This window comes from Camellia sinensis, chromosome 13 (assembly GCF_055761805.1).
Source record: "Camellia sinensis isolate YWXY chromosome 13, ASM5576180v1, whole genome shotgun sequence".
NCBI classification, from domain to species: Eukaryota; Viridiplantae; Streptophyta; class Magnoliopsida; order Ericales; family Theaceae; genus Camellia; species Camellia sinensis.
In genome coordinates, this window is record NC_138973.1 from 56,778,664 (window position 1) to 56,803,745 (window position 25,082).

Genomic DNA, 25,082 nt, shown 5'->3' on the forward strand with positions numbered 1-25,082 from the left:
GAATTAAGGGGCAATTGAGAGGGAGAAGTATGATCTGGATTGGGCCATGGTAATACCGGGCAAATTGTGGGTTGAACACATTTGGGCTGTGGTATCCTGGGTCTACCCAAAAGTGATTTTTGCTCGATAATGGCAAAGGGCGTGTAGAACTGAGCTACTTGACCATGTCGGCACGGAGGCCGGTCAAGTAAGGGTTCCACGGTTTATGCGTTGCTCGGTTGGAAGGCGCGCTTCCATAGCTAGGCATGAAGGTTCGTGCCTTAAGCTCGGCAGGTTGGCCTTTGGTTTACCGGTATGACCAATCTCAAGCTTGGCTTCGTCGGAATGCAGTCAAGCACGACTGGAAAGGAGCTCGGTTATTGGCGCACTTGGGCATGAAGCGCAGCATGGCCGTTGACAGCCGAGATGCTGCAGCCCGGTTGCCGAGCTCCCAGTAGAGTGGGCTAGCAGTTGGGTTAGGTGATGTTCAACAAGATTTGTGCTGACAGATAGGATAGCAGCACCACGTGTCGAGAGATCACTGTGAGTAGATTTGGGGCAGAGAAGGTATATAAGCATGTCTGTGGCCCCCATATGGGAGCATGACATTTTGGTGAGATAAACACTACACACAACTCAGTTCTCTCTCTCTCTCTCTCTCTCTCTCTCTCTCTCTCTCTATCCCTGTGTGTGTCTAACTTGATCGTCGGAGGGGTTTTCCGGCCACACACCGCCGGGTAGCTCACCGCCGTTGTATTCGCAGGTCGATCGGACAGGCAAGAACTTGAAAGAAAGGAGTGCAGGCTTGCCTGAATATTTGCTCCCCGCACAGTAATATTAATTTTATAATATTTTTTATATATATAACATAAACTTATTTTATATAATATTTTCATATGTACAATTATTAATTTGTAACAAATTTTATATCTTAATTTTTTTTTATACTTATTTTTATTTTAATATTTCATTAAAAGTTAATATATATTCATATATGTTATTGGCCCTGTTTGGTAGAGCTGTGGGAAAGTGCTTATAGCTTATGCCTAAACAGCTTATAGCTTATAACTTTCAGCTTAAGCTGATTTCCAGCTTATTCTTAAAGCATCTCCTGCCCCACTTAAAGAATAAGCTGTTTTCTGACTTCCACAAAGCTATAAGTTATAAGCTATAAGCTAAACCAAACACATCAAAATAGCTTAAATTAAGCTGAAAGCTGAAATAAGCTGAAATTAAGCTGTACCAAACAGGACCATTATAACGGATTATAAAATTTAAAATTTAATATGTAGTTAGCGAATTGAACGGGTACGAATTAACGTGGATTTATACAATTTTAACAGACTGGATAATATTTTACTCAATTCTAAGCTAAACCACTGCCGGCTCTGCTTTCGCCACCACTTTCTTCCTCCTCTTCCTAGAGCAACCATTCTCCGATGACGATGACAAATATCGATTTGCCGATGACCTTTTTGCTGTAAGGTGCACCGGCTCCGGCTCACCCAAATTAATCCAGAGTGAAAAATTGAGAAGCGTACATGACCCGCGCATGCGATACGCCGCAATGTCATAGGCCACGACGGCGTCCTCCACCGTTTCACACGTCCCCAGCGACACCCTAGCCCCATTCTTCTCTGGTTCCCTAACCTCCGCCGTGTACTTGCCCCACGACCGCCTCCTCACTCCCCTGTACTGCGTCCCCTTCGACTCCACCGCCGCCGTCACAGGTGGCGCAACAGATTCTGGAAAATTACTCATTTCGGTAGCAGCTGCGGTGGTGGACGGAACCGCCGGAGTTGGAAGCCTGCCAATGTCCTCCGAATGGTTCTCCTTCAAAGACAACTCTCCCAAGTTTTGGGTCAGACAAGGGAACAAGTTGTTAACCGAACAGTACTCTACGGGGTTGTTACAGGAGTTAATTGCCGGAGCTTCAAACTCTCCAAGCAAGTCACGACGTATCGACCACAGCAGAGCGAAATTGGCATTGAAATCACCTTCTGCGTACATGATCGTATCAGAATCAAACACAACTGTTATTTATAGAATTAGAAGTGTAATCGTTTGTTTAGAGATTGAGTTGAGTGTGTATCGGATGAGAGATAGAGACAGAGACAGAGACAGGGAGAGTGAGCTGATATTTGGGGAAGAACATGGATGAGAAATTTATATAGGGGTTGACGGGTTTAGGTTTGGGAAAGTTGGTTCATGAACTTTGATTTTCGGATTTTTATTTCCCAATTGGGAATTCTTTAATTGTTTTTTTTGGATTTAGGTTTACTCAATTTTTTTTTTTTGGGTTGCAAAAAGTATGTATAGATTACGAATAAGAAGAGATTATAAGTTCGTTTAGGAAGTGGGTTGGTTTTTGAATTTTTTGATTATTTTAGTTTGGGATTAAAAAGTCTCGTTTGGAAAGAGTTTTTTGACTTTTTAACTTTTTATGAGAAAAAGAATGTAATGATTATCGGTTGAATGTGATGTTTTATAAAAAGTCTATTTTATCTTTTTTTGACTAAAATAGCCCCAAATCCAACCCAACCCAACCCAACCCAACCCATCTTTCCAAACAGAAGCTACAAGTAAAGAGACTAGTATTAAAGAGGGACCAGACACCCAACTAGTCGAATGGGCTACCCAATGGTAGGGGTGCAACTTGGGCAGCTCAATCCGAGCAACCTGAGCCCAGTCTGAATTTTTTTAGGATTTGGACAAAATATTTTTAAATTTGGTATTTACTTGGGCAAAAATTAAGAAGTCTGAATTAAATTTGGGCGGGCTTGGGCAAAGACGTTAAACAATCCGAGCAATCCAAAACCCTAAATATACATATATAGATATATAAAAATATTAAATATACATATAAATTATTAGCCATTACATGATATTAAAATAATTTATATTATTAAATCATATTGAATATATATTATACATACAAATAATATAAAGTCTTACTTTTTTTCTTTTTATTTTCACTCATAAATTATAAGGACTACAATAGTGACATTTCTCTTACATTATATAAATTATTTGTTTTGATGATATTAATGATTTTCTATTAAAAAAATATAAATAGAATCAAATTTTAATAATTTAATAATGTAGCTGGAAAAAAAAAATTGAAATTCATTTACAATTCAGGCAACTCGGATAGTTCGGGTTTAACTCGGGTCGGGCTTGGGCAGACAACCTCGGGTTACAATTCGGGCTTGAGTGGACTTGGATAGGTCTCAGTACGACTTAGACTAGGCTTGGATAACCTCCCAACCTGACTGAACCCGCTCGAGTTGCACCCTACCTAATGGGCTACCCTGTCTATAGATCTTTTAGACCACGAGAAAGTCCAAGACCAGCTTTGGCAAACCGATTAACATCTGAAATTCTAGTTTCTTGGAAAGTTCTTCCGCAATGTTGGAGAGAGAATTGTTGAATAAACCTCTTCAACAAAGTATGTGATTTAAAGAATATTTAATTTGATTTGATAGTATTAATTATAATACGCCTTTCATATTTTTAGAGACAATAGAATATTAAAATTTATTTGATGACAACTAGTTTTATTTAATTGTTTGTTGTCGGAGTACAAGGCATATCAGTACACTTTGTATTGATTAGTGCTACTGATATATCATTTCGGTGGGTTGATTATGTTGGAGTAGCTTGGTGTGTAAATTCCAATTAGGTGGGTTGATCAATAGTAGTGTTGTGTGTGTCTCCACACTCTTCGCCCCGAAAAAAGGGAGGAAAAATTAGAAGACAGTGATAAACTCCAACAAACTGAGCAATGGAAAATATTCGAATATTGGTTCTTAAAATTGTTTTATAAATATACAATGGGCAAGAGATTTTTGGTTTTCAAAGATGGATGTTGTGGAAGGATGAATTTTTCTCCACAGGCAAGTTGTTTCTTCCTATGCTCTGTAAAAAGACACCAAGTTGTCAATGTTCTCTCCCGGCCAGATTTGGTCGGGAAGACCCTCCGACGGTCAAGTCAGAATATTGTTTGGTCATATTGTATTGAAAGGAAAGACTAGTTGTATTGGTTATTGTTTAATTCCCTCCTTGGTTATTCTTGATCCTTTCTTTTATAGTGTCAAGATCTTGCATTTGGGCCGTTGGATGACTGTCTTGATCCAATGGTATTTTATGCTCCCAGATCTTGGTCGTTCAAGTGGTCAAGTTGTCTTAATCTGCCACCATCGGAGTTGTTTCATGTTGGACGGCCTAGATTAGTTCGGATACTAGTTTTTATCTTCAACCGTCGGATCCTGCTCATCAACTGATTATGCTGTCAGGATATGTTGATCCCATATCCTTAACTCTGTCAAGTCTGATCTCCATCATAGGTTACAAACGGATCCAACGGCTCTTCTTTGTGTTGCGGATTTCCTTCTATAAGGTAATCTTATTCAAATCTTTGATTATGTGACTTTGTCTCTTTCATTAAGATGGACCTAACACGGGTTTGGGCCTAGCCCTTACTTTGGAGCTGCTTTGGTTGGGTTAAATGCCCTAGGCCATATATCCATTTCCTTAGGCTCTAGGTCAATATTTTTACCCTCCACAATTGTCCCTCCTTCAGCGATCCTTTCTGATGAATTGTCGAAGGTGGTACAGCTGATTTTGGTTAGAATCTGTGTTGACAACATTATTTGTGACACACCTCTATTGAGTAGTCTTATATTAAATAATGACGCCCGTCATTTCTTCTTTTAATGTGCCATTTCTCTTCTGACATATTAATTGAAGAATTTGCCGCTTTACTTTTCATCTTCCATCGCATCACATCCTCAGTCCTTATATACACATTTCCTCGCTCTTCGCCTGAAGCTATCGATTGATAACTATTGTAAGTTCCTCCTCTTTTCTTCTTGTGATTTCGTATTTCTTTTGTTTTCCCTTTGTAACATGTCCGGGGGGTACCCATGCGCGTTAAACAGTTCGGACTCTCAGCCCCTTTGATCTAGCCTCACTAGTGCAATGTGAAACATAAATGAGAGTCCAGATTTGACAATTTTTAGAAAATCCATTTTATTGCAAAATCTTTTGCCAGAAATAAACTGCGTCGTCATATCTCAGAGTCGCCACCTAATATTTTTGAAAAATTAGGAAACCCATGACTCATGCCAAGGCCACTGTTCGTCATAACCAAAGTTGTCTCGGTTTGGAACCTTAGGTATAAGAGGGGAAGGTCATTAATTGGGTACCCCTACTCACCGTACTCACCCGATCAAAAGATTGGCCTTTACTAAATCATGATATGAATTTTATTTTGTTTCATATGTTCATATTTCGATTATTTAATAAATCCTAAAAATTACTATGTGAAGCATATAATTACAGACTATGTCATTTATTTTGGAATAATTTGATTTCATGTAGTTTTGAAAGAGTTTTGGAGATGTATAACCCAAATAAATTGAATTTACAAACATGAAAATCAACACTATTTCAAATTAAGCGACACAACCTCCATCTACTGGCATTCATATAGTTATATCAAGTAAGCAAGTGGCCACATGGTAGGGTGCTTAAACATAATAAGAAAAACGCACACAAACGGGATATTAAAGGATAAAAACTTACATATTTACTGACGTCCCTCGACCAGCTACAAAACAAAGTTAGTAAAACATGCATTATCTTATATACAAAATCCTAATGCAATTCACTCATGAGATGTAACTAAAGATTTGATTTCTAAAATATGACATGTGAATCATCTCAATAACATGAGGTAGCGCATATAATCACATAGGAATTGATTAAATCCATAAATACAAATTTAGCCTAATCAAGATGCATGAAACATAAATGTAAAGTATGGATATAATGGCAAAAAATAAAATAAAATAAACACGATGCATATTTACAAATAAGGAAAGTAAGTAAAAGAACGGGATAGAAAGAAGTGGGATGGGAAATTATTATAACACTTTGAATAAATTATTACAAACCAAATTAGAAGGGGGTGAGGAGAATATTACAACAAAATAAAAATATCACAATACACTCAAAATAAAATAAACAAAAGAAAAAAAAAGTTTCATATGCCTTGGAAACCACCGGAAGTTGGTTAACATCGGAAGACAATACCGTCTTGTCCAAAAGAAGTTAACCGGCCGGCCAACTAAGCCTAGCAAAACCTGTCTTATTACGAAACCAAGAAAATGAACAAACAAGAAATATGTAGATAGTTCAACTAACCACTACCGGTTAGATTAAAAACAAGAAACCAAATATAAAATAAAAAAAGTGCAAACTTACAACAAAACTAACATGAATCTAAAACAAGAAAATAAATATAAGGTAGAACATGCAAGATTACAATAAAACTAATATGAGACTAATATAAGAAAAATATAAGTTAGGAAATGCAAGATTACAACATAATTACTATGAAACTAAAACAAGAAAACAAATAATAAGATAGAACATTTAAGATTACAACAAAACTAACATGAACTTAAAACCAAAAAAAAAAAAAAAATATGAGGTAAAACATGCAAGATTACAGTAAAACTAATATTAGACTAATACAAGAAAAATATAAGTTAGGAAATGCAAGATTACAACATAATTACTATGAAACTAAAACAAGAAAACAAATATAAGATATAACATGCAAGATTACAACAAAACTAACATGGACCTAAAACAAAAAATATGAGGTAGTACATGTAAGATTACAACAAAACTAACATGAACCTAAAACAAAAAAAGCAAATATAAGGTAGAATATGCAAGATTATAACAAAACTAATATGTGACTAATACAAGAAAAATATAAGCTAGGAAATGCAAGATTACAACATAATTACTATGAAACTAAAACAAAGAAAACAAATATAAGATAGAACATGCAAGATTACAACAAAACTAATGTGAACGTAAAATAAAAAAAGCAAATATGAGGTAGAACATGCAAGATTACAACAAAATTAATATGAGACTAATACAAGAAAAATATAAGTCAGGAAATGCAAGATTATAACACAATTATTATGAAACTAAAACAAGAAGGCAAATATACGATAGAACATGCAAGATTACAACATGAACTTAAAACAAGAAAGCAAATATGAGGTAGAACATGCAAGATTACAACAAAACTAATATAAAATTAAAGCAAGTGAATAAAAATAAATAAATAATTATGAGTTAAACAAACCACTTAGATTACAACAACATACTATGAAATACAAAGTAAAAAAATAAATATGAGATAAACAAATCACTTGGATTATAACAAAATACTATGAAATAAGAAGTAAGAAAATAAATATGAGATAGAAAATATAAGAAAATGAAAGACTAGAAATTCACCTTTCAAAGAAATGTTAAATTTCTTGATTTCCAAACTTCGTCTTGATCACCCTCAAGTTTAGGAAGTGTGTTCTCAATCCTCAATTTGAAACTAGAATGGAACTCTGGGTATGTATGGTGGAAAAGTGGTTAACTCTCTTATTTTTTTCTCATTTTCAATAACACTCACTCTTTCCTTTGATCAATCACTACTGAAATTTAGTTATTTCAGAATTTTTGAAGGAGTTTTGGGTGTAGGAAAGATGGAATTTCAGTTTGTATGGAAGGTATGAAGTGTATATGGAAGATATGAGTATTTTTGGCCCCAAAACTCAAATTTTCTCTCTTTTTTCACTATTTTCTCACTATTTTCTCTTCAATTTCATGGTCCTCCTCTCTCTTATAGTATGATCATTCTATATAGGCAATGAGGGACAGTGAAGGTCAAAAAGAAGGTGGGAGACAAGAATGTGATAGGAGGGCAAATTTTCAAGGTGGTTGCATGGGATACCCATTTATGGATGCAAACAAAACTTGTTTTTGACAATGGGGGATGATTAGGTATGTATTTGGTGATATATGGGTCGGCCAATGGGGTAGGGGAGTGTCCCACACACAAGAAAAAAAATACACCTTTGCCTACTAGTTTGAAATGGTCAAATATTATTTGTGGGAAAATATAACACAAGGCAAAGCTTTGATAGAATGGTTAAGATGTTTGGTATGGAGTCTTAGGTTGGGCGTTCAAACCCCTTCACTAGCACTCCTTAAATTCATTTTTTTGGATAAAGACAAGTCAGTGCCACATCATCAGCAAGGACCAATCCAGTCATGCTACGTTAGTAAGACCGCTACGTCAGTGTCCCAGTCAACATTAACGAAATATTCTGCATATGGACGAAATATTTCCTGACTTAACAGAATATTCCCTCACATAATAGAATATTCTCTGAGTTTATAATTGACCCAGAAGTCTCAAATAATTATGCTATAACCCAGATTTTGGGACAATTTTTCAGTAAGGCCCCTGGAAGTGCAACGAAGGTTGATTCTAGCTAAATGAACCATTTTAGACATAACCGCGAGGTCAAAATATGCCCTGGCTGTTTAGGGTTGGAAACAGGGCTCAAATTCTAAGTTTTCTTATTAAGGATTCTGTGAGAAACACCTTCTTGTTTTGTTATCATAGGGTAATCAAAAGAAAATGCCCAAGTCTTAGGACCGGTCAAAATAGGGCGTCTACAACCCTCCCGTTGTTAAGTTTTTGTTTGTCGAAATGAATCGATTGAGATCTTTCTTTGGATCCGAAGCGAGTATTGCTAAGTTTAGGGCTTTGTATAGTATTCTTGAAGATGTTGTCGTCCGTCTTCTTACCTTTGGTGACAGTATATCAGAGGGATCTAAAGAACGAATCCCTCTTACATTGATAAGCATAATCAAGAGGGGAGTTAAAATTCCCTCTTCATCCTCTCCTAAGAGAGGTGCTTCATTTTTGTAAGCTACCTTTATCCAAGCTTTCCCATAATTGCTTTAGGATAGTGACGGGGGTAGTTTCTTTGAATGACATCCTTGGAATCAACTTAGGTTTACCTGAAATTAGGTACTGTTATTTGTTCCAACTACCAAAGAAAGAACAATATTTTACTTCAAACCTAGGTCGATGAAGCGACCACTTGTCCAGATGCTTTCTATTCTGGTAAAAGCGTGAACGAAGTGTTTGTAATATTAGAGGGGAATTTCCTCCTAGCGTTGATTAGATTCGACCTATCCCTTAGGTAACTGGCCATCCAGGTTATAAGTTGTCTTTATGTGTTTGCCTTTATGATTATCTATCGAAACATCTGGTTTATTAATATTTTTATATCCTCTGTCACAGCTTTTGAAGTTTTTGCTCATCCCAGCGAGTGGGAAAATCAAGTAAACATATCTCTTTTTCAACAAGCTTGACCATATGGAGGACCACCAGAGCAACAAGGGCAAGGTCGGGCTGCTCATGTCCTGTTTTTATACACTCCTTATCATGGAATAGTGATAGCTACTGACGGCATAGATCTTGGTGCCGACGGTGGTTTCAACTTTTACATTCTTCCTCACTTGCGGGAGAATATCGAGGAGGCTGCTCCTGAAGAAGAATCTCAAGAAGAACCATCTAGTTCAGAGGCCACAATATCCGACACCATGCCTCCGAAGAACTTCTTGGAGATCGCTGCAGCCAGAAAACGTGAAAGGGTTGCGGCGATAACTTTTGCTTCTCAGACATCTTCTGATCCTGTAACCACTAATCGGCCCCAACGCTCGCCGATCGTTGTAGTGGAGGATTCACTGTAGCGACCCTGATTTTTCGTAAGTCATCATTTATTTATTATTACTTTATTTTATTTTGGGACTCCATTAAACCTTACATACACATCTAATCAAATCATGATGAATTGATTTCATGATTTGATTAGATGTGTATGTAACGTTTAGGATTTTTGTATATATTTACTTTGTGGAAGTAATCACACTCACGGACATATGAAATTAAAATAAATTAGGAACTCATAGATAAATTCCTTATACCCCACCATGACTCCATGGATTGTTGTTTTATTTGAGTATTGGTGAGAAAGAGTGAAAAAAAAAAGGGTGAGGATTATGAGATTTATTTGAATGTCTTAGGCTTGGCATTGTTATGTTTGTTCTTATGAGTGAGATGTTGTGTATATATATTGTTGCCTCGTTCGCATGAGTAGACGAGTGCTTTGATTTATGTGTGTACGTATATGTTAACCATCCAGGGAGTGTGCGTCAAACTCGAGACGATATCCCCGTGCAATTTTGGCTTCAGAGTGGCGTTAGGTATACGGGAGGCACATGGGATATATGTGTAGGCCGGAAGTGGAGGCCGAAGTGGTGGAGTTAAGGTACAAAGAATTTAATTATGATTTTATTGGTATAGTGTGAATTATGAAATTTGGGCAGAGGTATGTATATGTAATTCTTGACAACTTTTGTGTTTTAACTTTTTACTACAAAGATCGATTAGAACTTGTAATCGGATAATCTTTGTTTCAATAGTTTTTATTTATTTTAGTATTGCAGATTTTAGATGCTATTTTAACCCACGAAATGCGCTCATTTTTATTGGTTTCGCATAAACTGAAGTAAAACATTATTCTAAACTCTTTTCGTGTTTTGAACTTTGCCGAAAAAAATCATCTTAGGGTAGTTTCTTTTCGTTTTCAGTTTTAGATTTTTCGGTTGAATTCCATCTAGGTTCTTCTATCAAGTTTTTCTCTCAACCTGTTCAGTTTCTACTAAATTCGTTCTAATTGCCTTTTAGGAAATTTGATTCTGTACAATTTTTGTTCTTTGAGTTTTGGTCAATTCAAATTATTTAAGCATGAAACGATATATTTTTATACTTTTTCAGCAAGTTACTTGTGATTAAATTATACTAACTTTATTTTTTTGCAGGATGGTGGGTCTGACTAACTTTTTATGCAGGGCTGGCCCACCATATTTTTATTTTTATTATGTTTATTTTTTTTTCTCAATTTATATTTCGTTGTGTACGGGCAAGAAACTAAATGCCACCGTATCCGGGAAACTACCCATTCGTCTCGGTACGGATGGCACTACTTGTTTTGTCCTGTAACAAGAATTAAATGTATTTTTGTTTGTGTTTGGTAGACAAGTGGGTGTTAAATTTTGTACTCATACCAGTATACCTGTATACTGACCCGTTTGATCTCTTGGGAACTCGGGTGCATTCTGTTTGAGCGCAACCAAGCTTCATTTGCAGGATTAGTTGGGACTATGGTGTTCATAAGAAATAACTATGATCGTAGGACATGTCTTTTGAACTTCTTTTGGTTTTTTTTGAGCTTAGGGTTGATATTAGTTTATGTATTTATTATTTTTTTTATGGCCTTAGTATTTTGATAATTTGGCATGGTTTGTAACTTTATATTATTTAAGTTATTTTGACTATTCGTTATTACTTAAATGTTGGAGGTATTGGTTAGTTAGAAAATTATGGTGGATCATTTGGTTAGCATTTTGTTAGATTTTTTTTATCCCTTGTAAACTTTTGAGGATGAAAATTTACTTAAATCCTTTGGAGACGTGAACGTTTAGATTTTGTTTTATCCCTAGGATTTGGATGATGAAATATTGATTGTGATTTAGTCTTAATTTAATATTTAATTATTCAAATTTTGGGGCGTGACAGTTTGGTATCAGAGCTCTAGGTTACTCTAGACTTGTGAAAGTTTAGGTGATCCTCGGACTATGGAAACATGGGTTAGCTAGTTTAGTTTGGTGATTGAGTTTATTTTAAGTATTTATGAACGAATTCTTTTTGTGCGTTAAACTTGAAGGTGATGGCTGAAAGGTATCTTTACTTTATTTAAAAAAAAAAAACCCATTAGAGTACTATTTGATACTGGTGTCTCTCATTCTTTCATATCTAGATTGTTTGTAGAAAGAGAAGACCTTGTAACTACCTTGTTATTTAGACCTATTCGTGTTGAAACCCCTTTAGGAAGGGCAGTTACTCTTTATGAGATGTGTAAAGATTTTGAGATTGACTTTCCGAGTAGAGTCTTGTATGCAGGCCTAATTGTGTTAGGGTTTGAGGGGTTTACAATTATTTTGGGTTTGGATTGGCTGAGAAAATACTTTGTAACTTTAGATTGTGCTAAAAAGACTGTAAATATAGATATTCTCGGTATGCCACGGCTTACCCACACTTTTAGCATTGGAGAAGAGTCAGTGATGACGAGTTTTCTATGCTCGGTAGAAATCCCTAAGCAGGATATTTGTGAGGTAGATGTGGTACATGAGTCTGAGGATGTATTTCAAGAGACACCTGCACCTCCTCCTCGACGGATAGTAGAATTTCGCATTGACTTAGTGCCGGGAATTGCACCAATTTCTAAGGTGGCATACAAAATGGTGCCTAAAGAGCTTGTAGAGATGAAGAAGCAATTGGAAGAGATGCTTCAGAAAGGGTTCATTCGTCCAAGTAACTCCTTGTAGAGAGCACCCGTGATCTTTGTCTCCAAGAAAGATGGCACTCTCTGTATGTGCATAGATTATAGAGAGCTAAACAAGGTGACTATTAAGAACAAGTATCCGCTACCTAGAATTGATGACTTGTTTGATCAGTTAAAAGGGGCAGCCATGTTCTCTCAGTTTGATCTCAGAATGGGTTACCATCAAGTGGGTGTGTCAGAGGAAAGTATACCGCTTACTACTTTTCAGACTCGATATGGGTTGTACGAATTTCCTGTAATGCCTTTTGGTTTGACAAATTCTCCTGCCTATTTCATGGACTTGATGAATAGAAATTTTCAACTGTATCTAGATAAGTTTGTGATTATTTTCAGAGATGATATCCTGGTGTCTTCTAAGAATGAGGAAGAGCATAGAAAACACTTGAAAGTTGTGTTGTAGACTTTGAGGGAGCAGCAATTATACGCTAAGTTCAGTAAGTGTCACTTTTGGGAGAAAGAAGTTCAGTGTTTGGGACATGCTGTGTCCAAACAAAGGATAGCGGTAGATCCTAAGAAAGTTGTTGCGGTCAAAGAATGGAAGCAACCTACAAATCCTTCAGATGTGAGGATTTTTTTAGGACTAGCTGGTTATTACAGAAGATTTATAGAGAAGTTTCCCACTATTGCAGTACCCATGACCATGTTGACCCGCAAGAATGTGAAATTCTTATGGACAGATGATTATGAGAGAGCTTTGCAGGAGTTAAAACAGCAGTTGACTACAACACTGGTGTTAACTATACCAGTACAAAGGGAAAAGTTAGTTGTGTTTGCTGATGCGAGTGGAACTAGGTTGGGATGTGTGTTAATGCAGCATCAGAAGATTGTATCTTATGTTTCTTGACAGTTGAAACCTCATGAGAGACGATAACCTACTCATGATTTAGAGCTGGCAACAGTTGTTTTTGCGTTAAAAGTGTGGCAACACTACTTGTTTGGGTAGCGCTTTGAGTTATACACAGATCACAAGAGCCTCAAATATCTTTTTTCTCAAAGAGAGTAAAACATGAGGCAACAGAGATGGGTTGAATTCGTCAGTAATTATAATTTCGAGATCCTTTACCACCCAGGGAAAGGAAATGTGCTTGCAGATGCACTTAGTCGACAACATGGGATTATAACTTCTTTGATGATTCAGGAATGAAAGTCCTTGGAGTTCGTTTCGATGCATGATGTTCAACCAATAGAGAGTGCAGCTGACGTTACTGGGTAAAGTTCGTCAGATACAAAATTTAGGTGGGTTTCTCGTCAGCAAGCTCGATGACCTTGTAGTGGATTTGATTAATGATTGTTCTACTGATTGGTCTGTGGACTCAGATGGGGGATTCAAGGGCAGGTTGTGTGTACCTAACATTGTTGAATTGAGGAAGATGATGCCCATAGGTCCCGATATACCATTCACCCTGGTGAGACTAAGATGTATCATGACCTGAAGAGGACGCTTTGGTGGAAAGGTATGAAGAAAGACGTAGGAGAGTATGCTTCTCGATGTTATGTGTGCCAACAGGTTAAGACAAAACACCAACTACCGTTTGGGCTTTTGCAGCCTCTCGAGAACCCTACATGGAAATGGAAGTACATCTCTATGGACTTCGTAGATAGATTGCCGCGGTCTAAGCGAGGCAATGAATCTATTTGGGTGATAGTCGATCGACTCACCAAGTCTACTTATTTTATTCCTATTAGTGTTCACCGAACTATGGATAAACTAGCTAGGCTATATATTCGAGAGGTGGTGTGACTTCATGGCTCACCAGTTTCTATAGTTTCGGATCGTGATCCATTGTTTGTGGTAGAGTTTTGGGAGATTTTTCAGCATGCTTTGGGTGCTAGGTTAGACTTGAGCACGACTTATCATCCTCAGACAGATGGACAAATTGAGCGGGTAAATCAAATCTTGGAGGATATGTTGAGAGCTTGTGTCCTCGATCTTGGTGGCAGTTGGGAAGAACACTTACCATTGGTGGAGTTTGCTTATAATAATAGCTGTTACTCTAGTATTGAGATGGCCCCTTTTGAGGCTTTGTATGGAAGGCCATGTTGATCACCTGCTTGTTGGATGGAGGTAGGAGATACGCCGTTGTTAGGGCCAGAGTTGGTGAAATAGACCACAGAGCAGGTGAACATTAATCAGGAACATATTGGGCTTGTTTGGTTTGTTTTTGGGAAAAATTTTTGGGAAAAATTTTTGGGAAAAATTCTCTACAAACAAATTTTCAAGAGTAATCAAACCAAACAAATTTTTTCAAAAAAAATTTCAAAATTTTGTTTGGTTTGCTTCTTTCCAAAATCACTCTCTCTCTCATACACATCAAATCAATCACTTTTTTTAAAACTCTCTCCCCAAAATAATTTTCCAAAACCATTTCTGAAAAAAGGCAAACCAAACAAGTTTTCGTACTTTTTATCTCAAGAAAAATGCTTGGGAGCACTAATTAGTGCTCCCACTAATTAGGTGGCAGTGGGTCCCGCTATTAATGATGTGATGTTTTGGTCTTGGAGTTGTATTTTTTTTTTTTTTTTTTACTTTTTTAATGCATTAGTGCTATTAGTGGTGATATTTTTAGTGGGATGAATCATTGTTGTTATCTAAAAAATTACTCTACAAACACAAATCAAACAAGCCCATTAAGATTGCATAGAGTCGTCAGAAAAGTTACACTGATAGAAAACGTAAGGGGGTTGAGTTGAATGTTGGAGATTTTGTGTTTTTGAAGGTCTCGCCGATGAAGGGTATCATGCGGTTCAGAAAGAAGGGAAAGTTGGCACCTAGATTTGTGGGACCATACAAGATCACTGAGAAGATTGGTAATGTGGCTTACAAATTAGCTCTATCACCTGCTTTAACTATGATTCACAATGCATTCTATGTATCTTTATTGCAGAAGTGTGTGCAAGACCCTTCCCAAGTAGCATCACCAGAAGTGTTGGAAATTAGTAATGATCTCATGTATGTGGTGTGACCGGTTACTATTCTAGATCGGGATGTAAAATAGTTGCAGTTAAAGAAAGTGAACTTAGTGAAAGTGCAATGGAGCGAGGATGAGAACGATATCACTTGGGAATTAGATGAGAAAGTTCGGCGTATGCACTCAAAGCTTTTTGCGTAGTATTCTTTCTTTTCGAATCTCGGGACGAGATTCTTTTGAGGTGTATATATTGTAGCGACCTTGATTTTTTGCAAGTTATCATTTATTTATTATCATTTTATTTTATTTTTGGACTTCATTAATTGCGTGATTACATGAGAAGTTAATGTGATATTTAATTAACTTAATGTGATATTTAATTATATATAATTGATCTGAGTATTTATATTTATAAAAAAAGAAAAAAGAAAAGACGTTATATATATTCATTTTATAATGCATATTTATATATATTATATTGATACAATAAAATATAATACAATCATTAATTAGGTTAACATGTTACTGTCAAAAGCAAAACAAAAAGAGTGAGGGTACGGGGTAGTTCAGAGAGCAAAGAGGACGGCGGGAAAAAAAAAGAGAGAGAGAGAGAGAGAAATGAGAGATGAGAAACAGAGGTGAGGAAGAGAGACAGAAACAAAAGGGGTTATGGTTTTATTTTGGTGACTCTATTAATTTTTAAAGTGATTCTTTGATCTTCAAAAATAATTGTGAGTACAAAACCCAATTCCCTTTATTTATGTTTAATTCGTTATTTTTATTTATTTATTTTTATTGATTTGATATTGGTTTGATTTTGTATTTGTATGTAGATGATGAATTGATTTCATGATTTGATTAGATGTGTATGTAAGGTTTAAGGTTTTTATATATATTTACTTTGTGGATGTAATCACACTCATGGACATATGAAATTAAAATAAATTAGGAACTTATAGATAAATTCCTTACACTCCACCATAACTCCATGAATTGTTATTTTATTTGAGTGTTGGTGAGAAATAGTGTTAAAAAAAAGAAAGGTGGGGATTATGAGATTTATTTGAATGCCTTAGGCTTGGCATTGTTATGTTTGTTCTCATGAGTGAGATGTTGTGTATATATATTGTTTCCTTGTTCTCATGAGTAGACGAGTGCTTTGATTTACGTACGTACGTATATGCTAACCATCTGAGGAGTGTGCGTCAAACTCGGGATGATATCCCCGTGCTAGTTTGGCTTCAGAGCAGTGTTAGGTATACAGGAGGCACATGAGATATATGTGTAGGCCGGAAGTGGAGGCCGAAGTGGTGGAGTTAAGGTGCAAAAAATTTAATTATGAGTTTATTGGTATAGTGTGAATTATATTGATTTGTATATCTTGAAAAATAGTAAACGATCTCGATAAATTATGAAATTTGGACAGAGACATGTATATGTAATTGTAGACATATTTTGTGTTCTAACTTTTTACTACAAAGATCGATTAGAACTTGTAATCGGATAATCTTTGTTTCAATAGTTTTTATTTATTTTAGTATTGCAGATTTTAGATGCTATTTTAACTCATGAAACGAGCTTATTTTTATTGGTTTCGCATAACATAAAGTAAAACATTATTCTGAACACTTTTCGTACTTTGAACTTTTCTCAAAAAAATCATCTTAGGGCAGTTTCTTTTCGTTTTCAGTTTTAGATTTTTCGTTTGAATTCCGTCTAGGTTCTTCTATCAAGTTTTTCTCTCAACCTGCTCAGTTTCTACTAAATTTGTTCAAGTTGTCTTTTAGGAAATTTGATTCTGTATAACTTTTGTTCTTTGAGTTTTGGTCAATTCGAATCATTTAAGCATGAAACGGTGTATTTTTATACTTTTTCAGCAAGTTACTTAGGATTAAATTATACTAACTTCATTTTTTTGCAGGATGGTGGGTCTGACTAACTTTTTATGCAGGGCTGATCCACCATATTTTTATTTTTATTCTATTTATTTTTTTTCTTTTCTCAATTTATATTTCGTTGTGTACGGGCAAGAAACTAAATGCTACCATATTCGGGAAACTACCCATTCGTCTCGGTACAGATGACACTACTTGTCTTGTCCCGTAACAAGAATTAAATGTATTTTTGTTTGTGTCTGGTGGACACGTGGGTGTTAAATTTTGTACTCATGCCAGTATACCTGTATACTGACCCGTTTTGTCTCTTGGCAACTCGGATGCGTTCTGTTTTAGCGCAACCGAGCTTCCTTTACAGAGTTAGTTAGGACTATGGTGATGACAAGAAATAACTGTGATCGTAGGATATGTCTTTTGGACTTCTTTTGGTTTTCTTGAGCTTAGGGTTGATATTAGGTTATGTATTTATTATTTTTTTTAATGATCTTAGCATATTGATAATTTGGCCTGGTTTGTAACTTTACATTAGTTAAGTTATTTTGACTATTTATTGTTACTTAAATGTTAGAGATATTGGTTAGTTATAAAATTATGATGGATGGTTTGGTTAGCGTTTTGTTAGTTTTTTTTATCCCTTGTAAACTTTTGAGGATTGAAATTTACTTAAACCCGTTAGAGACATGAACGATTTTGTTTCACCCCTAAGATTTGGATGATGGAATATTGATTAGGGTTTAGTCTTAATTTAATATTTAATTGTCCAAATTTTGGGGCGTGACATTCACCCCCTCTTCTGTAGTGGTTTCTACTGACTTTGTCCCTCCTCATTCTGCCCAGAGATCTGGCAAATGTCCTACCGACCAATCGGTCGAAATAACGATGAAGAGTTACTCTGACCCTTTAACAACTGCTACTGTGTCATCTCCGGTCTCAGTTTCTGAGGTTGCAATCGTAGCCTCCCTGATCACTTTGATGCCTTCCCTAAAATATCGGCAATTGACAAATATAGATACGGCCACAGGAAGCACCGAAGTAGCTATTGCAATTGTTCGTAGCTTTATTTTGCCTGTGGATACCACACGTTTAGCTGAATAGTCAGATAGTACCATTTTTTCTCAGGCTTTGCATTTTACTCTAGTAGTGAGTACCTACACCCTTTTCTTAGTGTTTTGTTATGCTCCTTTTTTTCTCCTTTTTTATTTTTTTATTTTTTTTATTTTTAACAAGGTCTGTTCTCTACTTATAAGGCCATGGTGCGTCATAAAAAACTGATTAGGGTCGCAGATAAGATGAAGACGTCCAATGATCGACAGGTTGAAAAGATCAAAGAGTTGGAGTTTCAAGCGGTAGATGCAGCGGGGAAGGCGGCGGAGGCTGCGAAAAAGCTTCAATCCATGGATTTAGTTCTAAAATCTTTAGAACAAGAGATCAGCTCTTTGAAGGCAGAAAATGAACAACTTGCCAATGCTCTAGCTACTTCAAAGGACAGCCTAGCGTGTGCAATCAAAGCGGTAAAAGATGAGGGGTGCAATGAGGCCATCGCTGTCTATGTAGTGCAGTTTGCCAAGCTTGACAATATGTTGTACGAAGATGGCTGGACATCGGCACTCAAGGCGGCAAATGTCCCAACAGACTCTGATTTAAGGAAAAACGTGCCTTATCCATGCCTTGAGACTGCTGAACATCCAAAGGATATTACTGAAGGAGTGGGAGTTGGGGATACTTAGGCAGAGTGATCATGATGATCAAAAATTTATTTTATTTTATTTCATCAAAATTTTATTTTTTATTTTTTTAGACCGTGTATCAGGATTTCTTTTTATAAATCAATGGACCTACTTGGATTGAAAAAGTTATGTTTCTTATTTCGTTGGTGTTAATTCTTTTGGTGGAATATTTGATTGTCATGTGAATTTTTGAGTACAAATGTTTTTTGTTTTTGTTTAATGATTCAAGCAATAGATCAGCAATGTCAACTGTTGATGTACTATTCTTGGGATAGGTTTCATGAAAGGATCCTCATGGATCCGTTCCTTGCCCAAGGCAAGAGATTGGCATCCCATCTTGCTAATGTACTATCCTTAGGATAGGTTTTGTGGGAGGATCCTCATGGATCTGTTCCTTGCCCAAGGCAAGAGATCGGCACCCCTTCTTGCCAATGTACTATCCGTGTGATAGGTTTTGTGAGAGTATCCCCATGGATCCGTTCCTTGCCCAAGGCAAGAGATCAACACCCCATCTTGTAGATGTACTATCCTTGGGATAGGTTTTGTGGGAGGATCCCTATGGATCCATTCCTTACCCCAAGGCAAGAGATTGGCTCTCCATCTTGCCACTATCCTTGGAATAGGTTTCATGAGGGGATCCTTATGGATCCGTTCCTTGCCCAAGGCAAGAGATCGGCACCCCATCTTCCTGATGTACTATCCCTAGGATAGGTTTCGTGAGAGGATTATCATGGATCCGTTCCTTACCCAAGACAAGAGATCGGCACTCTACCTTGCCAATATACTATCCTTGGGATAGGTTTCATGAGAGGATCTTCATGGATCCGTTCCTTGCCTAAGGCAAGAGATCGCATCACATCTTGCCGATGTACCATTCATAGGGTTAGGGTTTCATTTTTGTTTGGGGTTTTAACATGTTAACGTCACCCGGACATGTGTTGATATTTTGAAACATCTATCAGCATTAGGTATTAAATGCGAGGGCACACTTACTCAGATGAATCGACATGTGAGTCGAAAGGGAGCGTCATTTACTCACCTTTTGCTTAAATCATTATTATTGATATTTGGGATTTTCTGCCTCTACAACCATTTTAATCGAAGGTTCGTCTAGTGCTGACACCTGTCCCCCCCTCCTCTGTTGTTTGAATCATCTTTCCCCTCAAATTGTAAATGTTATTGTGCCTTATTCGTATTGCACTAGTTTTACCGTAGATTTTGGTTGAGATGGGGAAGTATATATATTTACTTAGTAGTCTAGAGGACATATCTTATTTTCGATCTACTTGCAATATTCCTGCTAGTGTGAACGTAGAATCTCCTCATCCGAATGACAATTTCTTATTCCCCAGTGATGATAGAGTTCCATGGCTAGTTCCTCCATAGTGGATGGCAAGGTTAGGTTTCCCCTTCAACCCTGTCTTCTCGAGACTCTCTCACATTACGGAGTCTCTCCTTTTCTGTTGACCACAAATTTTTTCAAAATCGTAAACGCAATGCTTGCTCTGAACAACATGCTAAGCTTAGATATAGTTTGTACTAGGCTCCCTCGGGGGCTTTCTTCCTTGCATCTAAGCATCATGATCGGGACAGATCACTTGTTCGGTTACTTCTCGAGACCTTCGACGTAGAATCAGAGGACGTAATCATGGTTTCTGGGAGTTGGTAGTTGCGTCCTCTCTTTTTGTTTAGGGCGCTGCAACTTTGTCCCAAGTGTTGGGTGTAGGTGAGCCTTGATGATTTTCATGATTGCGTAACTATATCTTTTATTGCGGTATACTAATCATACAGCTTTTATGCCTCGTGTTTGTAGATTATCGCTTCATTAATACAGATCAGCATAACGAGTCCTGCGTATGAATTTGCAAGCTTTACAAACAGTTTGGAGGTGTTCTGCCGCTACTTCCCGATCGGTCGAAGTGTTGATAGACCAATTTCTGCCATGAGTAGCTGTGCTACCGCTTCCTGCGCCCGATATTGTTCCTGAGGCTCTTGACGAAACTGGAGACGCAGAGCCATTACTTCCCTTATTATTAGGAGAAACCAATCAAGGAGAAGTTCATCGGCCAGAAGTAATTCTTGTGCCAACTGAGTCGTCAGAATCTTCGGTGCCCGATATGTCTACCCAACGTCAATTGACCAGGCAATCCGAAGTTGCTCAGAGGGTGAGTCAGGAGGTTGATGGAAGAGGCTTACGCAAGTCGGCCAACCATCCGCCTAGTGGGACAGAGCCGTTAACAAGTCGCTCATGTATTCAGGCGAGCGAAGAGCATATGAGAAATACCGTAGAAGGACCGATAGAATACATTTTTCAACCAATGATAGGGAATCGGTCCTTGAATACACGCGATTCTGTATTTACCGATGTTGGGGTTGCCCTTGCTATGGCGTGAGGCATGCATATTCCCGAAGACATTTGACATCTAGAGGGACAATCCAACCAACAAATTCTAAGTCAAGGCATTCAAAATTTAGTAATGGTATGGCTGTCATGATTTGTCCTTTTAACTGTTGTCGTTATGGTTCTAATGAGTATACATGACGATGTAGGCCGTTAATCAATTGATAGAGGCGGGTGTTCGGCTAATCTGAGAGAAAGATTGGCAGGACGAAGATAGGCGTAAGATCGAAGAAGAGAGGAGACTAATTGTCGATGAAACAAAGCAGATATTGGCTCTGAGAGAACATTTTAAAAAGGAGTTGGCTCGAGCCGAAAGCAAAATTACAATGGCCAAGTCAAGCCAGATGTCGGTCGAAGAAAATTTTGAAGCAGCAACTCGTCAACTGGATAAATTAAGGTGGAATTATGAGGGTTTTAGGACCGCCATGGAGACCATGAAAGATCAATGAGAGGTCGAGCTTAAAGCGAGCATAGAGGCCACTTGGAACGAGGCAAACATGGCCTATGCCGATCAGATGAATAAACTAGAGAACTTTTTTTGAGAAGGCCGGAGTGTGGCAATGAAATAGGTGGGGGTTACTGAGTCATCAGAGCTGTATTAAAGTAAAACATTTTGATTATAGTATTTTAGTTCTTCACAACTCACATATTTGACCATACAATCTTTTGTAGCATGCCGCATTTCTTGAAAAAGATAGGGAGATGGAAGTAGCTCATTCAGTAGCTGCTACTGCTGGTGAAACTGAGGTAAGTTTCAGCTGGTTGAATTGCAATTTAAGTAGGTTATAATCAGCTTCACTATTTTACCATGGTCCATAGCATTTTCTTTTCAGTCATTGTCTCATATAAAACTGGTCTAAAGAGATGAATCTGATTGTCCGGTATAGATTAGGCTCATTCTAAGGAGTTGGACCCCATTTAATGGTTCCTAACTTATGGTTTGTCAAAGGGATCCTATGGCCTGTAGAAGTAATATGCTATAGAACATGATCTTTGACATAGATTCTTTTATTTTTTATTTTATAATTTGCCAGGGGATGTTATTTAGCAGATTGTGAAGTCAGTCCTCTGGCAGTGGAATGATAAAATCTGTACTGGAAAAGAAGTTGATAGTGTTTAAGGCTGGGACAGCAAGTGTACCTTTAGGGTGCTTTAGTAATGTGCTGGAAGATGGGAAACAAATTGGCTGATCATGTGACCTTGTTCTTTATCCCTTTCATAGATTTATGTATTGCCACAACAGAACCAATAACATCCTTGTGGGTTCTGAGATTTCTTCAATTATTCCATTAATCTTTGCGCATTATTTGTGAAGAAATGTATATTATATATATTTTTGGTAAGTATTTGTGACAAAGGTTCTGGGTTCCATTTCTTAAGCTTAAGGTTTTGGCAGTAATATACTTAAACCATTAAACCTGTATGTATTGATTGTAAAACTAAAAATCAGGATATGTAGAATATTAGTGAGAGAAGGATGATTTTATTTATTTATTTATTTTTTGTTGAAATGCTATTTTTAATGCTTGTTATTACAGTGGCCTCAGATGAATTTTAACTGCCACTATTGCATTTAAATGAGTTTCAACGAATATTATTTGAAAGAAGCAATATTGTTCAATTTTCTCCCCCTACAATTTCGTCAGACAATTTGTGCTTGTGCAGTCTTCCAATTTTCTTTCTACAAGTTTCAAATAACATGGACACTCACTTTATCTGCTTCGCATGTGTGGATGGTAACTTCTCTCTCTCCACATATCAAATAATGGAAAATAGTGCTTCATTAGACTTCATCGATGAAAGATACTTTGAGTCTCTGTGACCTCTTATAAATGCTTGAAGAACCTGTGTACGGAACAATGAACACTGATATCTATCAACCAACTTTTTTGCTAAATATGTACTTAACAACTGTGTAGCAGTAGGGATGGGCGCGGGTCGGTTGCGGCCACGGAACCTCCAATCTGTCATCCGTCCGCTAGATTGGCGGACTGAAGAAAATCAATCCGCATTCGTTCGCCAATTTGGCGGATGCGGATTGAGCGGATTGAGCGGATTGGCGGTTTGGCGGATGGATACGAATCGGTTTGGCGGTTTGAAATTTTATAAATTTTCAACATAGTTCAACTTGTGCACTTCCTAAAAAAAAAAAAAGTATTACAGTCAATGACTTAAAAAAGTATTACAATTACTGCATGCCTCATCCAAAGAAAGAAAGCTTGAAACTTTAGATTATCACAATCACTGCATGCATCATCCACATATTACAATCACAGCATGTCTCGTCCACATAAAGTATTACAATCTATGGTTCTTAAAATATAAAAATAATTCAAACTACCAAAACCATGAACAGAGCAATAGTAAAGATAGTATGTCTCTGTATTGTTACATTTATATATGTTTTTGAAAATAAAAATCAACCAGCATATCATATTTTTTATTTATTACTTTTAGAGTTAGATTTAAAAATAAAAAAATATAGATAAATAATACGTTTATTTTTTTCAATTCAAAAAATATATTCAAGTTGAAAACTTTTTTTCAACAAAATATTTGAACTCTTTTTCAATTGAAAACACAAACAAAATATTTAAATAAATTGAAAACACAAAGTCTTATAAATTACTAAGGGTGCTCGCGGTTTGGCGGTTCGGTTGTGGCCAAAGGAACTTCAAATCCGCCATCCGTCCGCCAAATTGGCGGATTGGAGAAAATCAATCCGCAACCATCCGCTCGTCATCACGCATCTATCCAAAATGCGGCAGATCGGTTCGGTTCGATCGGTTTTGGCGGATCGATATATCTGCTGCTCACCCCTAATAGGCAGTAGTTTTCTCATATACATATATATAAATATATATCTAGCTGAAAGACAAATTTACCGTGTATCTAGATGAAGCTCTAAATGATATTTTTGTTCTTTAACATTACATGTTCTCTCCAAATTAAGTGCATGAACTCTGTCCATGGATTTGGGAGTTAATTGCATGCTAGCATGCTGTGGGTAGTGGTTACCCAAGTCTGTCTAACGAATAGGAAATTATTAAAATTGTTTATTGTAAAATATTTCTCAAATCATTAAAAATTATTAATTGACTTAATACTTTGTTTATTGACAAAATGGTTAATTGAAAGATATTTTTCATATCGTTAAAAAATGTTAGTTCACTTAATGATAACTTATTAATAAAATTGGTCATTTGTTATGCGAGTATGATTTATTTATTAATAAAATGGGTCATTTGTATATATATGTATTCTCTTCTACTTCTTTATGAATTCAGTGAATTATCTTAATATGTTTAAGTTTTGTATTTTGATAATTTTTTTTAAATTAAAATATTATTCTATGAAATTGAATAAAATAAATCATTATATATATGATAGAATTATGTGGTATGATTGGTATCATTTTTTGATTCATTATACACCCAATGATTTCAACTCCAATTCTATTACCATATTATTTTTGGTGAATTTATGAGTCTTTAATATTTCTGTCAAATTTATAAAAAAAAAAAAAAAAAAAAAAACTATGGTAGGCAGCTTTTCTAAACAAATAAATATAATACAAATACTAAGATGATTCTTCCATCTAAAAAAACTACTAAGATAAGTCATTGAATTAATAAAGAAATGGAAATATATATATATATATATATATGCAAATAACTAATTTTATTAATACATAAATCATACTCGTATAACAAATGATCAATTTTATTAATAAGTAAATCATTCAGTAAATTAATAATTTTTAATGATATGAAAATTTTCTTTAAGTTAATCATTTTGTTAATAAATAAATCATTAAGTCAATT

The 25,082-nt window shown here is 36.3% G+C and overlaps 1 protein-coding gene and 1 pseudogene across 1 annotated transcript; one reads left to right on the forward strand and one right to left on the reverse strand.

Annotated features, from left to right (window-relative positions):
* Positions 1-983: 983 nt before the first annotated feature.
* On the reverse strand, positions 984-2,322 carry LOC114281284 (ethylene-responsive transcription factor 1A pseudogene; annotated as a pseudogene).
* A 10,131-nt stretch (positions 2,323-12,453) lies between these two features.
* On the forward strand, positions 12,454-13,170 carry LOC114281337 (putative mitochondrial protein AtMg00860). The gene is made up of 2 exons (XM_028223790.2): positions 12,454-12,561; positions 12,727-13,170. The coding sequence occupies exons 1-2, from the start codon at positions 12,454-12,456 to the stop codon at positions 13,168-13,170; spliced, it is 552 nt and encodes a 183-aa protein (XP_028079591.2).
* Positions 13,171-25,082: the final 11,912 nt, after the last annotated feature.